This window comes from Festucalex cinctus, chromosome 13, assembly GCF_051991245.1.
Source record: "Festucalex cinctus isolate MCC-2025b chromosome 13, RoL_Fcin_1.0, whole genome shotgun sequence".
Classification (NCBI taxonomy): domain Eukaryota; kingdom Metazoa; phylum Chordata; class Actinopteri; order Syngnathiformes; family Syngnathidae; genus Festucalex; species Festucalex cinctus.
Window position 1 is genome coordinate 24,860,552 of NC_135423.1, and position 16,045 is coordinate 24,876,596.

Consider the following 16,045-nt stretch of genomic DNA (forward strand, 5'->3'; position numbering starts at 1 on the left):
CAAAGTTTCTGCAGCTGTGTGTGTGTTTGTGAGTCATAATAATATGGCATACAGTGTGAACAAAAGTCCTGGGATATCAATCTTTTGCCCAGTCAGCTGGAAGAGGCTCCAGCTTCCACGTGACCCTGAACAGGACCAACAGTAGAAAATGGATGGATTGTTGGGCATTTGGCCAACAATTAATCAGCTTGTCAATAATTGATTTTAGAGGACAGTAGTTGCAACTCGCCAGGTATAAAGAGGCTGTTAGTGTGCCATAAATATTATAGTTCCGTTGTCGGTACCATATGTGTTCGGCCTGCCAGATCCATTCGGGGTCCTTCGCCTACAGATGACGTTACGCTACAGGATTGGCTGAGACGTTTTACGCTACAGGATTGGCTGAGATGTCGACGATTGTGATTGGTGAGGCAACTTTCCAGTCGTTGGAGGGAAAACATTGACGCTTTTTACGAAGTAATTTATTATTATTTATCTAATGGGACTTATCACAGCCGCACTACTGGATCAAACTGTTCGGCGACCCAAAAGGCAAGGATTCGTAACGCGTCAAAATCATTCATCAATCATCATCAATCAATTACATCTCACCGTGGCTATTCTAATGTATTGATCTCTCGTCTTCCCTTGTCTAGGATTAAAGGTTTGCCGTGAAACCCTTTCAGACTTGTTTGTTGTTGTTGTTTTGTGGAAGGAAAAAAATACTGAACATATAAAGAAAAGTTGTGCATTCATTCATTGATTCATTCATTCATTCATTCATTCATGTGTCATTCATTGATTTGTTAATGCATTTGACATCTTTAAAGAAAAAGTAAAATGTGCTACTGTAGTTGATGAAGTTAACTTATGAGTTTCGACTTTACGGTAGTAGGCCATTACCTTTGATTAATATTTATATCAATAGTCCATGAGACACACATGCACACACATGAAGGTTACAAATAAATTCGTAGTTACCTAATAACCTGAGGCTGAGTACAGAACATATTGGTGAGGAAATATCACATCTCAGGCAATAATTCCATCATTTTATTATCATCATCATGGTAATTATTTTCTGCAATACGCACGACCCTCCGCAACTCATAGTGCAGTGTCACCTCTGAGGTGACATTGGCAAGAAAATATTAAAGATGTCATTTAAATAACAAAATGTATGGGCTGAGATTGCAAAACGTAAATAAACGTAAGTATAAAAGCAGGATACTTTAAGATTGACTAAATAATGAAATAGATTGAAAAAATACATTAGATAAAATAAATATAAAAAATGGAGGTAAAATAGCACATAAATGCAAAAAAGTAAAACTGCGATGGGACGAAATATTGTCAGTTGACGTGCTAATGTGTTCCTATAATCATTACGACTGTTTTTGTGATGTATTGTGATACGTGAACCGCAAAATTCGGAAACCAAACCAACGTGAACACATTTGACACTGCTCGCTTGCTGTACTGACGTCATCAGCAAGCGCCGACAAGACGCGAAGGCCCCCGAATGGATCTGGCAGGCCGAACACATATGGTACCGACACCGTCACTGTTGTCAAGAGTAGAATAATTCATTTTGGACTTCTGTCTTCTTGTTCTTGGAAGCATAAGATTTTCTAATGTGTCCGTAATGTGTCAGGAACTAAGCACACGGGCTAATGGTTAGCCCGTGTGCTCAACTTAAAAACTTGGATGATGAACATTTAATTATTCACTTTTGTTTTTATCTAAATTATGAATTTAGTTCAAGAATATTTTATCTAAAAATAAATATGTAAAAATAAATAATTTCTACATTTTTTTTTTTTAGAGATCAGAACAATTAGCATAAATGTAGGTATTTTTTGCGAAACTAACGTCATAACAAAAGTCACATTCTTATTGGAAATTCCCTTTTGAGAATCAATAAAGGATCATCTTGTAGCGCCAGCATCATCGGTAGCAGAAATAAAGAGTACATATTTATAGTCTAGCCCTTCAGTGAATATGGATAAAACATCTGTGTCCCATGTGATCATCACTTTGTCCAACCTTGGTCTACGCTCTACAGCTACGCTCACTGTAACTGTGGAACATGCACAATCAGCTATTTACCATTTATTTGTTCTTCTTTTCACTTGAACTAAAATGAGCGAGTGCTCTATCGATATTTTGTTTGCTGACACGTCTCCCTCGCTCGTTTACACAAACCTGACACTGTTATCAAAGCATCGCATGACATTTCGCCAACCAATCTTCACCTGCATAGCAATCACACAAATACTGTATATACGTTTTGTCCAATACATTACAGTACATAGGGTATGCTTGTCTTCAAAACAAAGTGAATGCAGGAGGTGTGCATAAAAGCAGAAATGTCAGAACATATCCACTTCTTCCTTGCACAGAACAGCTGATTTATGGGCTAAAATTGGTCTCTTAACTATCCAAAAAAAAAAAGAAAAAAACAAATCCATCATAACCATCTCATAATAGGTCATTTGAGCCACACCTTGCCAAGAAAGGCGCAAGAACGTCACATAACTTACTACAAAAACAAGTAACTTTTTCACGCCTTCCCTCCATTTTATTTCTCTTTACATTTTCTGTCATTCAAAAACACTCTTACTTCACTATCACCCCTCTCGCCATTACTTCATAGTTTCCAATGCCCCTTTCAGTGTTTGGCTTTCCTGACCAAAATGCTGCACAAAATACCTCCACCCATTTGCACAAGACACACAAACACAAAATCTCAGGAACACACCAAGTGCGTGCCTTCCTGGTTCCTACATGTTGTCATACTTTCCGAATCCTGTGTAGCAAACAAAGTAGCTGGAGACAGGTTACAAGATGCAAAGATGTATAGGCCTACAGTCTTAATTTAGTACTCTGCATTATTTTAAATATTCTATTTATACAACTGTGTGTAGGGTTGGGCAATAATTCCAATTGATTTGTCTTAAAAATTGAATTGTTGGAAATGAGCTAAATCGAGCTTAGTTTATTACCCGTGTTATCCGCCGTAGTAGTAGTTGTAGTAGTAGTTGTAGTAGGTGTTTGTGTTATACTAGTAGTAGTAGTTAAATATTCTAAATAATAAAGATTCTAATAATTTTTTTGTGATTTATGTTTGATTTTTATCCAAGCATAGCAATTTTTTTCACCTGCAGTTATTCTTTTTAAAGAGCTCCAAATGAAAGTTGTGTTGTGGTGAGTTGACTGTGGAAACAGGTGCTAGACGCGGGTTGCTCAAGAGAACACTACTAGCCTGAGGATCAATGTGTGGGCCAACTGGTGACAACATACCATGTACAGAATATTCTCCATCCTACAGTGAAAAGATGACTTTACCACATAGCCTGCATCAATTAAGTCATTATTTGGCTGCATTATGTCAGCTCCAGGTCTGACAGTCAATATACTATTAGCATAAAAACCTCCAGTAGTTAGTGTTGTGAAAAAGTATTTGTGCCCGTTGTGATGTTTTGTTTTGTTTTTCTGTTTGTTTGTTTTTTTTGTTTTTGCATATTTGTCACTGTTCTTGAGAGCTTCAAAAATATTTTGTAGCCTATTTGTAGTTGTCTGACAGGTATTATGCAAGTGATTTCTTGATTCAACAAATCTGGTGGTAATCAGGCCTGGGTGTGGCATATGTAATTTTACTCGGTCAGTTCTCCAAAATCTGTGGTCAATCATAGTTAATGAAGACAGATGGGTTTGGCCTTTTTTTTTTCTTTACCCTAAATAGATAATTTACCAACTTCAATTTGTATTTATTTTTGTTGTCTTTGTGAGATAATAAAATTGGCTTAATGATCAGAAACATATAAACATGATAAATTGGTGTTTAAAAAAAAAACTGAAGTCATGATGAGGCATAGAACTGTGGAGTGATGTTTCCCTGGCTACTACTATGAATTAAAAACATGCACACATATAGGGACTTGCCACATTTTCAAAGCCTATTAAAATTTTCAGTAAATCATTAAGAGGCATTTAAGAATTGAGAAACGATGAACTTACCCTTCCCCAACGGTACTCCATGGATATTCAGCTCGAAGTTTTTCGTATAATTACATTCGTATTCCATCTATTTGACAAACCATTCTGAAGCCAGCTTGTCGTTTTCCAAGCAGAGGGGAAACTGAATTGGGCGGGAGTCGCGGAAGAGCGGCTTGCAGGAAAAACTAGCAGACATAAACTAACTACTGTATTGATCTTAAGTCAGCGAGCCAAAAGGAAGTAACGACAACTGTGTCAAGAATCAGTGCATTGCACAAAATGAACGGGAATCCATCTTCAACATACATAAAGCTTGGGAAGCCGAGAAGTCTTGGAAAACGGACCCTTGCAGCAGCATGTGCAGCTGACAGTGAATGTCAACATAAATAAACAGGAGACAAAACTTGCTGCACTGACACATCAACACACTTCTTTCATTAACATACTTGCTTCCACTGTCAGTGGCTGCAAAAGAATGTTGCCTGGCCACACAACGCAACCATGCGATTGCCTCACCCGGTGGGCGGTGCGACACAAACGCACTGTGATGAAAACACACCTCATCAACACAACAAATGCAAGCACAACATCAACATGACAAAAACGTGCAAAAACAACATCAAAATGACAAATGAGAGTAAGAATGAGATTGACTTAAGACTACTTAAGAGGAAGCGATGGATACGTGAGCAACAATTGTTGTCTTTTTAACCTCTATCTCACCTGACATACAAGTTCAAGAGCACGCTGCCAAGGGCGTTTCGAAATTACTGTTCAACACAACTGAAAGTGATCCTCACTAATAAAGCCATCAGCTTCCTCTTCCACACAATGAACTCCATCCTCTAAGTCTGACCAATTTATAAATACAGATACTATACATGACTTACCTTCAGTATTTTTAAAATCATATTCCATACATGAACATGTCACAAAAATCCACAAACTGCCCCTTTAAAAAATCCGACACTCATCTTTTGCTCAAAAAAACCTTACCAAAGTTCTGTACTTCATTGTTCCAGCCGAGTGATTTGGACGACGTTCTCGGTTCGACAAATCTGGCAGTCCAGTTGAGTACAGCAAAGCGTCACGGCCACTATTCAGCGCTGTTTATTTTTAAAAGTGCTCTCCTTCGTCCTGAGAACCGGTTGCCATTGCTTCTCCTATTGCTGCTTCTGATGCACACCGCTCGCGCTTCGTCTCGCTGCTCGCTTATTCACCCATTTTCCTTTCCCTCCCTCCCTCCAGAGGAAATAGTCGCTGTGTTGGGTGACATAGAACGCCACTCCACTCCCTTCCCGCAGTTTACTTAATCGCCCCCCGCCCCAGTCACCCTCAACTTGGCCATCATATGGCAAAATTGAAAACTTTCCATCCGTCTGTCAACTATTACTCTCTTCTTTTGCTATCATCTTGTATGAAGACGTGAGCACGTCCAAGATTAATAGATCATTAAATGGAGTGGAATTTGTCTAGACACACACAAACAGGCACATCAAAGGCCCCAGCGTGTAATGCATCTGCTTGTTAACACTAATAACAACTGACATTTTACAGCCAATGAGCATGTTACTGAGAACATGGAGAACAGGAAGACAGGGGTTCACTATAGTAGCTTGGGCAACTCACACACACACACACACACACACACACACACACACACACACACACACACACACACACACTGAGCAGCTTGGCGATGAAGTACTGACTCCATGAAGGAAAATGTTATTTATTCCATCTTCATAGGGGCTCGTGTTCATTTCTCAGTTTGCATGTCACACTTTTTTTTTAGACTCAGGGCTCTGCTAAACGTGCAGTCTACTAGCTCCGCCCCTAACTGTCTGGTAACATAATCAGTACTTTCCATTGGACCAGCAGTATGTGGGGCAATATAACAGTCACATTCATTGCACGAGACAACAAAAATGATTGATTCTTGGGGTAGAATTGCATGTTATTAAGACATCCGGGAACCAGTTGAAAATGAACAATAATGCATTTGAAAAAAAAACAGCAAATGCATTACATGCAGTATGTCATGACTCATGAGGGCTCCAGACTAACTTATTTATTTATTTATTTATTGATTTATTTGTTTGTTTGTTTTTAATAGGCGCACAAGCAGAACATTTAGGGGTGCACAATGTAAATCGACCTAGTTTTAATTAATTTGTCAATTTTTGACACGTAAAAGAAGTGTGTCAAGTTGTAAAATTAGCTCCTCTCATGGTCACTGCCATGTCTTCAGTGTTAACAGTAGAAATTGAGTTTCCCAGCAAACAAACAAAAACAAAAAATCTAAAATCGCTAAATTACAAGCTGCTTAACGCATGACTAGTTGCAAAATACATTCACTGTCTCGACTTTTAGGGTGAAAATGTGATCATTTAGAGGCGGTCTGATATGAACTCATTCATTCCCCTCCACGAGTTAACTCGGGTATTTAATATATGCGGCTCGCCCCCATCCACGAATAAACTCCGGTTTTGCGTTTTTTTAATGCACTGGACGTAGGAGAACCTCATGCAAGTCCCCAGCAAGTGCACGACAAGTACTGGTCGGGTCAGTTCCGTCAGTTCAAAGTTGAATTTTTACTTGAAATGCATCTTTTCACAAAACCCTCGATTTCTCCGTTATTTTTGTCAATTTTTCGGTGAAACTTGCCTCTCTTCTACTGCTGATTACTCAGGAATGACAAATGCTAGAGAGAAATGGTATATTTTTTTCTGATGAAAGATGAGGGTTTAAGCTTTCTTTTGGTGGGTCCCATGTTTATATACCTATTGAACACAATATTCTGTAGGCCGTCAGAAATGGGTTAAAATTAGTGTTGTTGCGATACTGATACTGGTATCGGCAGAGGTGCCGATACTGCCTTAAAACAGTGGTATCGGTATCGGTGAGTACTCACAAGTTACATCCCGATACCATTAATTCCAACACCAATATAGGATTTTGGATGCAGCATCACAAGATGCCTTGTATTTGTGATGTCTTGCTCATGCACGACATTCACTGATATGTGTTGTGACATGTTCACTACATGTCGATCTATCATATCTAGGGGTGTCACGATTCGCCAACTCCACGATTCGATTTAAATTTCGATTTTGGGGTCACGATTCGATTTTTTTTTCGATTTTTTTTTTTTTTTTTTTTTTTTCCGCTCCCCCACTTTATAACACAGAGGCATATGCTTCTGTAGGCTAAGGCTAGTCTATGATCATTGGTTCTATTCATTGTACAGTAAATCTTATTTCAAAAGATCGGCTACATATAGGTGATGCAATTTCCATATTATTTTTGTGTAAATTTATGTAATATATGATAATTGACATTAGGCAGGAATGATCAAATTCAAAGAATTTATTTACAATATAAAGTTAACCGTCTTGTTCTTACTGAAGTGTAAAATAAAAAATAAAAAAACAAAAACAAAAAGTCACAGTGGGTGCCTGCCATCTATTGACTGTTTTTGGTTACAACAGTGTGCTGTGCGTTCCTCTTAAAATAATGTGCAATGTGCAACAACAACAAAAAATATATTGTATCCAAAGTCATGGAACAAATACAGCCTGAACAAACTATATCCCAACATTTACAGTTGCTGGGCATACTGTAGCGTGGTTCAAGTACACTAATTAAATGTTTGAATCCAGCGTTTTCCAAGGCTGCAGGTCTGCTGCTATAAATAGACCTATGGATCTGGCGTTTCGCGCGAGCTGAAGTGTGTGGAAGTTTCACTGTAAATGAGGATGAAATAGTTGGTTGGACCGTTGTTTTCCCACTTCTAGTTGAATTTGATAAATCTAAATCTTTGTGATGCCTGCGTAAATGTCCCGTCATGTTTGTCGTGTTTCCCGTTGTTACGGCTGGCGGCTCGGGCCCGCCGCCGGCTCCGCTCCCCTAGTATGTATGTGTGTGTTTGTGTCGGCTGGTGCCCGTATAATGGTACTTCAGTTTGAATGCGCCAGCGCGACACTCTGATTGGAGGACTGTGCCAGCGCGACACTCCGATTGGACGACTGTGCCAGCGCGACACTCCGATTGGACGACTGTGCCAGCGCGACGCTATTGTGTATCCGTGTATTATACCCCTATTGGTTATTGTTGTTTCTCCTCCGTTCTGTCAGTTCTGTCAAATGCGGTTATTATTTGTTCACCTTCCACTTTCACTCCCTTGTCAAACCCCTGCCTGAAATTTCAATTAAAACTCCTCAGATGTTAAAGTCGACCCGTGTTTATCTACTCTATATTTTCTGTTATTGTGTTACTTCCCTTCCCCTTGACGAGCCGGGCGTAACACCGTGGCCGAGTACAGTACGCGCACATAGCATATCTTGCAACTGTGGTCTTTTTATCGACAACGTGAACGTTGTCGACATAACTCACCGGGAACGCAAAATGTTTCCAAACTGGTGACGAGAGAAGCGGGAGCGGCTTGAAGCACCATTGCTGTGTCTGTCCGCGCTTGCCATCATGACTGCAGGAGAAGTCAGCTAACAAGTGCCGTTAGCTAGTAGCTGAATGGCTGCGTCTCATTTGCTTTCCTGGGAGGTGGCGGTGGCGGCGGTGGCGGCGGGCGCGGGGTGGGGGGGGGCATCGAATCGTGTGTCCTCTCTTCTATTTCGATGCTCGAAATCGTGACGTAATTTCGATCGATTTCGATAAAAAATCGAAATCGTGACACCCTTAATCATATCCTATTGGCCCTTGAATGCTCTGAACCAATGGCAGGACAGCTTTTTCATGTTGAGGGAAAAAAAAAAAACCTTAGGTATCAGTATGGTATCGGTATCGGCTGATACTGCAAATTTGGGTATCGGAATCTGTATCGGGGGCCAACAAAACGGTATCGGAACAACACTAGTTAAAATCTTATCAAATGGCTGGCACTGAGGGGATGGCAACGCTGCAAATGGCTGGCATTCAATGAGTTAAAGATGCGTTACGAAGACAATTCATTGTTGGAAACTGCTGAAAGCTGCAGCTTCAAAAGGTTTGTCAAGTGGCAACAGGAAAGACATTTTATAGGCCTCATTACGATTACTCTCCTTCCTGGGGATCTAAGCGAATAGGCCTGTAAATATAATTCAACCAGTACAGTACTGGTTAACGCTGTCTCATGCTAAAATCTCACCTGTCTTTAGTTTAGGTTTCTAATATGGTAAGACAAATGCAGTGATAATGAGCACTTTGCTTTCCACACTGCCCTCTTGTGGCTTACTGACTAAATCAAACTGAAAGAGGACCTGAAAGGTTTTGCTGATGCAGATATTATTGACATGCCTGAATTTGACACTTTTCTGTGCCCAGAAGGAGCAAAGAAAACATACTTTAAACCCGGCTTGACTATCTCTGAGTGAGATATTGAACTCTGCACACCTCTCGAGCTCTCTTTCTATCTGTCCCCACTCCCAGTATTATCAGAGCCTCCTCGGCAGGAATTTGAGTAATGTATTCCAGACTCACGCTTGCTCTCAGCACAGACAGCAGGGAACAGGCAAAGATACAAATCGAGATAGGTGATTCCCAGCTGTACAACACATCTTGTTAACCCAAAACATTCACATTTACTACTGGCTCTGGCCAACATCAATTTTCAGCACGTTAACAGAAAGCAAAGTGTGTGTTTGCGCGTGCATGTGTTCTACACACTAAGGTTGAGTGTATATATTTGAGCTGAGTTGGGAGGAGGAGGAGCTTGACCAGCAATATCTTGCTCAGCTGTCAGTGTGTTAACTCTTCCTTCTCCACTTTCTAGAGCAGGGGTGTCAAACTCATATTAGCTCAGGGGCGACATGCAGGAAAATATATTACCAAGTGGGCCCGATCGGTCAGTGTTGCCGGCGTTACTCAAAAAAATTAGCTTTCCAAAGTAACTAGTAGTCTAACGCGTTACTTTATTCTACAAAGTAGTCTGATTAAAGTTACTGTCCAGAGATTCAATGCGTTACTCCACATTTTCATGAAGAAGGCAAAATATCTCACTGTTGTAACAGTCACAAACAACTGCCGCTAACTACGAAGATGAGGCGGAAGTCATTGATCACCACACTGAATTCAGCCATGGTCTGGTCGTGAATGGTTTGCACATGGGCTCCAGGTGTGGGCTCCAGGAGTGGGACCGTCACTTGCCTTTGGTGCCGGTTGGCATGGGTTCGATCCTCCGCCTGGGAGAGGCCCATGTATGTGGCCTACAAGATGTAGGCCACGTGTGTGAGTGGGTATAAAAAAAAAAAAAAGAAAAGAAAGAAAAAAAAAAAAAAAAGAATGGTTTGCACATTCAAAACAAAAGTGATGATACTTTTACTACTAGTTTTATTAACCAACAGGCACACAACGCAACAAAAAAGTGTATATTATGGACCATAAAAGTGGTAAAAAAAAATAATTTATTTCCATCCTCAACTGGTCCGTGAAGCATTATGAGATGAGGTCGTCTCCGCCCTCTCGCCAGGGGGAGTGACGTCAGACAAGTCACGTTTTCAGTAGGAGTGGAACAAAAAAACAGTGATTCTGTGGTCATCATCGTGTCTCAGATTAAAAAAACAAAAAAGATGTCATACATTAACCAAAAATTAATGTGATGGCAAAAGAAAAACAAAAATTGTTAAAAACAAAAATTGTTGATTAAAAAGGGAAATGAACTTTTGGAAATATTTTTGCATATATTAAGTGGTTAAAATGTGTTTGATAGATTTATTGTTCCATAAGGTGGTTTTATATTTCTTTTGGCTGGACGGTAGGTTTATTTCATGTCTTAAATTTATGTTTCTGAAATACTTCACAATGTGCACATATTCTGTTTAATTGTGTTGGTGTCTGTCTAAAGGTTAAATATTTATATTTAACATTAAATTATCAACCTTTTGTTTTCCTGATCCTTATTTTGAAGAGAAAAAAAACAAAAAACAATTATAACTGTCAATAACTACTAATAAATATTTAAACTGATACATTTTTCAGTCTACAAAGTCGATCATCGAAGTCATCGGATTTGCGGCCGCATGTTTTGGACACTCGGGTGAAGAGAGGGGCGGAGCTGTCAACTGATCACCACCTGGTGGTGTGTTGGCTCCGATGGTGGGGGAAGATGCCGGTCCGACCTGGCAGACCCAAACGTATTGTGAGGGTTTGCTGGGAACGTCTGGCGGAATCCCCTGTCAGAAAGAGTTTCAATGCCCACCTCCGGCAGGGCTTCTCCCTTGTCTCGGGGGAGGCGGGGGACATTGAGTCCGAATGGGCCATGTTCCGCGCCTCCATTGTTGAGGCGGCCGATCGGAGCTGTGGCCGTAAGGTGGTCGGTGCCTGTCGCGGCGGCAATCTTCGAACCCGCTGGTGGACACCAGCGGTAAGGGATGCCGTCAAGCTGAAGAAGGAGTCCTATCGGGCCTTTTTGGCCTGTCGGACTTCGGAGGCAGCTGACAGGTACCGGATGGCCAAGCGGAACGCGGCTTCGGCGGTTGCTGAGGCAAAAACTCGGGCATGGGAGGAGTTCGGTGAGGCCATGGAAAACGACTTCCGGACGGCTTCGAGGAAATTCTGGTCCACCATCCGGCGTCTCAGGAGAGGAAAGCAGTGCACCATTAACACTGTGTACAGTGGCGATGGGGTGCTGCTGACCTCGACTCGGGACGTCGTGAAGCGGTGGGGGGAATACTTCGAAGACCTCCTCAATTCCACCAACACGTCTCCTTTTGAGGAAGCAGAGTCTGGGGACTCTGGGGTAGGCTCTCCTATCTCTGGGGTCGAAGTCACTGAGGTGGTTGGAAAGCTCCTCGGTGGCAGGGCCCCGGGGGTGGATGAGATCCGCCCGGAGTTCCTAAAGACTCTGGATGTTGTGGGGCTGTCGTGGTTGACACGCCTCTACAACATCGCGTGGACATCGGGGACAGTGCCTCTGGATTGGCAGACCGGGGTGGTGGTCCCCCTTTTCAAGAAGGGGGACCGGAGGGTGTGTTCCAACTACAGAGGGATCACACTCCTCAGCCTCCCTGGTAAGGTCTATTCAGGGGTGCTGGAGAGGAGGGTCCGTCGGGAGGTCGAATCTCGGATTCAGGAGGAGCAGTGTGGTTTTCGTCCTGACCGTGGAACAGTGGACCAGCTCTACACCCTCCGCAGGATCCTCGAGGGTGCGTGGGAGTTCGCTCAACCAGTCCACATGTGTTTTGTGGATTTGGAGAAGGCGTTCGACCGTGTCCCTCGGGGAGTTCTGTGGGGGGTGCTTCGGGAGTACGGGGTGCCGGGCCCCTTGTTACGGGCTGTTCGGTCCCTGTACGACCGTTGCCAGAGTTTGGTCCGCATTGCCGGCAGTAAGTCGGATTCGTTTCCGGTGAGGGTTGGACTCCGCCAAGGTTGCCCTTTGTCACCGATTCTGTTCATAACTTTTATGGACAGAATTTCTAGGCGCAGCCGAGGCGTGGAGGGGTTCCGGTTTGGTGGCCTCAGCATTGCATCTCTGCTCTTTGCAGATGATGTGGTGCTGTTGGCTTCATCAGGCCGGGTCCTCCAGCTCTCACTGGAGCGGTTCGCAGCCGAGTGTGAGGCGGCTGGGATGAGGATCAGCACCTCCAAATCCGAGACCATGGTCCTCAGTCGGAAAAGGGTGGAGTGTCGTCTTCAGGTCGGGGATGAGATCCTGCCCCAAGTGGAGGAGTTCAAGTATCTTGGGGTCTTGTTCACGAGTGGGGGTGGGATAGAGCGGGAGATCGACAGGCGGATCGGTGCAGCGTCTGCAGTGATGCGGACTCTGTATCGGTCCGTCGTGGTGAAGAAAGAGCTGAGCCAAAAGGCAAAGCTCTCGATTTACCAGTCGATCTACGTTCCAACCCTCACCTATGGTCACGAGCTGTGGGTCGTGACCGAAAGAACATGATCCCGGATACAAGCGGCCGAAATGAGTTTCCTCCGCAGGGTGTCCGGGCTCTCCCTTAGAGATAGGGTGAGAAGCTCGGTCATCCGGGAGGGACTCAGAGTCGAGCCGCTGCTCCTCCGCGTTGAGAGGAGCCAGCTGAGGTGGCTCGGGCATCTGGTTCGGATGCCTCCTGGACGCCTCCCTGGTGAGGTGTTCCGGGCATGTCCCACTGGCGGGAGGCCCCGGGGACGACCCAGGACACGCTGGAGAGACTATGTCTCTCGGCTGGCCTGGGAACGCCTTGGGATCCCGCCGGAGGAGCTGGTTGAAGTGGCTGGGGAGAGGGAAGTCTGGGTTTCCCTCCTGAAGCTGCTGCCCCCGTGACCCGACCCCGGATAAGCGGAAGAAGATGGATGGATGGATGGATGGACATTTTTCAGTCATATCGCCCAGCCCTTTGTTGCGGTATATTTAAATAATTGATTCAAAATATAAAAATATAGAAGACATATTTGTTGTTGTTCTTTTTTAACACATTTGTAGATACTGTAAAAATTTGTGGTGTTTTAAGATTAATGTTTACAAGCAACAAATGTCACTATAAGTTTTGAATATTGAAATGAATCGTATTGAATCAAAAATTGTATCGTTCCCAAACTTAATCGAACCGTATCGAACCGTTCTGTTCAGAAAGATAATCGTTTTTCAATCGAATCGCAACCTGTGTATCGAGATACATATCGAATCGGCCTCATTTCAGAGATTCCCACCCCTAGTTTTCAGCATGCACGAGTCGACTCAAGTGTACACACTGGAATAGCGGAACAAACAAACAATAGAGGAATTAAGGGGATTTTCATTTTCAACCTGGATAGATTTTTATTTTTTGTTTTATAAAAAGTATTTACGTTACAAGGAGTCAAGAGAGACTGCCTATTTTGTTTTTCATAAAAAAAACAACTTTATTTTCATGTTAAAAATGCACTTTCAATAAAGTATTTGGAACGCCGTTTCTACCGCATTATTTTTATGTTGAGATGGTGTTATCGGCAGCAGCTGAAAGTAACTAAAAAAGTAACTTTTAATCTAACTTAGTTACTTTTAAAATCAAGTAATCAGTAACGCAATTTAGTTACTTTTAAAACCAAGTAATCAGTAAAGTAATTAAGTTACTTTTTCAAGGTAACTGTGGCAACACTGCGACCGGTAATACAGAACTTAAAAACTATTGGTGTCAGTTATACAGTTTTTCGCTATTTGCAGGCCAGCCTAAATAGTGGAACTCAACTGTAAATACTGTATATTGTTGCCAAAAAAATAACACAAATGCAAATGTAACACGGCAACATTTTGCCCGTATGAGTTCCAGGTGTGATATATCTACATATATATCCTTCCCAGAAAGCAATGTGTGGCACAGTTAATGAAGTTATAGAACGTTAATCCATGTCATATGTGTTTGTGTTACCAGTAGTTCAATGTGTGTCGTATTCAGTACATTTATGGTTGATTAATGTTGGTCTGTTTATATTTTTTTCAACAAACTGTAACTTTTAAGTTTTGTATAAAATAATGGCATCCAGGTCAATTCCGTGTATAAATTGCATTTCTCATCAAGGATTGCTTGTGAAATTACGAATTTATATGCTTTGATTTTGGCCGTCTGTTTAATTGTCATTACTCTTTTTTATTTTTTTTATTTTATTTTATTTTTTACTTTACAAGATCATCTCACGGGCCGGATTACACCCCTTTTCGGGCCTGATCTGGCCCGCAGGCCGTATGTTTGACACCCCTGTTCTAGAGCCTTATAGTGACTGGGTACTACAAATGTTGCAATGATTATTAGTTTCTGACTGAGCAGAAGATATGACAAAGTAGATTAAAAAAAAGTTGCCTATTTATATACCATTTTAAAAATACTTTTCATAGTATAAGAAAGCATTGCAAGAATAAAAAATACGTACAAGTTTAACTAAATGATACTACATACTTTAATGCAGGCTATAGATAGTCATAGTAAGATTAGCAATATCTATCTAACAAAATGTACTCTCACATAAATTTACACTGATAAAATAGTAATTGAGGATAATGCCTGTACATTTGCTCTCAACGTTCCAATGTACAAAGTAGACGTCACGAGTGTCGTATATCATCTTTGTCCTTCCTGAACTCATTTAAATAAAGGCCATCACTTGTCCCTTGTTTTGTTTGGGATGTCTTGATTTACAGCATATATCACACCAGATAAACCGCAAATTTGTTTTGATTTTTCAAAAATAGCATGTTGTAATATGACGCGATTCAGACTTAAGCCGCAGCGACAGTATCTATTGCATTTAGTGAATTATTTTCTTGCCTAACCATCAAAAGCACACGTGGGGATGATGTACCGTTTAAAAAAAAAAAAAAATCCTCACTGTTCTTTATGGCCCCATGTAGCTAGCTCATGTTTCTGTCTCCTCCCATATGTACCTGGAGAGATCTCTTAACAGCTTTGAAACAATAAATGATGGACTTTGAGAGGCATGATAGATTTTGAGAGGCACCATAGGAACAATACAAATATTGTTTGATTACATCCATTTTATCAGTTTTATAACTTTCAACGAGTGTCAAACCAGCTTTAGAGAGACCGATGAGCTGAACATTGGCAATTGTGAAATAAGTTTGTATGTAAAAATTATGTCAGCACTAAAATTGTCTTCTAATGTCCAAAGACCGTGAATAATTGTCACAAAAATTCATATGCCCAGGCTAGCCCTTGCCATGTCCACTTCAACCTGTGAATTTTTGACAGGTCGACATTAAAAGTGAGCTCCTATGAGGAAAAGTCATTATCACCTCCACAAAATTGAAAATAGTGTGCCAATTATATGTTTATTGTTATGTTTATGTGTATTATATGTTTACAGGTTAAAGTCGACATGAGAAACGATGTGCATATGAAGTTTAGTGATGACTGGTCGTCGTTTTCAGACATTTAGCTACGTTAAAGCTTTTGCAGCCCCGCAGGTGACTCAAGATCTCCTCCGGGCTGCTGCTTTATTCGTCCTCATGACTGTAGCCGGCCAAGAATCAGTGTGGAGTGTGGATGCGCAACGTCCTCATGCCAATGGCTGGCCAATAAACAATGTGTAGTGTGCATCCTCCAGTCCCAGTGGGAATGTAGGGTTTTTCTCAGCCGAACAAAAAGGCACTATA

General features: G+C 41.7%; 1 protein-coding gene across 6 annotated transcripts in view; it reads right to left on the reverse strand.

Annotated features, from left to right (window-relative positions):
* The window catches only part of LOC144032772 (unconventional myosin-Ic-like), a 121,067-nt gene that overhangs the window by 68,647 nt on the left and 36,375 nt on the right, over nt 1-16,045 (reverse strand). Inside the window, exon 1 of one of the 6 annotated variants that reach the window (XM_077540184.1) lies at nt 4,975-5,136. The exons of the other annotated variants lie outside the window; for them this stretch is intronic. Within the exon in view, the coding sequence (XP_077396310.1) occupies nt 4,975-4,992 (18 nt within the window). The 5' untranslated portion in view covers nt 4,993-5,136. Of the gene's footprint in view, nt 1-4,974; nt 5,137-16,045 lie in introns of those variants that run through there. 6 annotated transcript variants of the gene reach the window in all.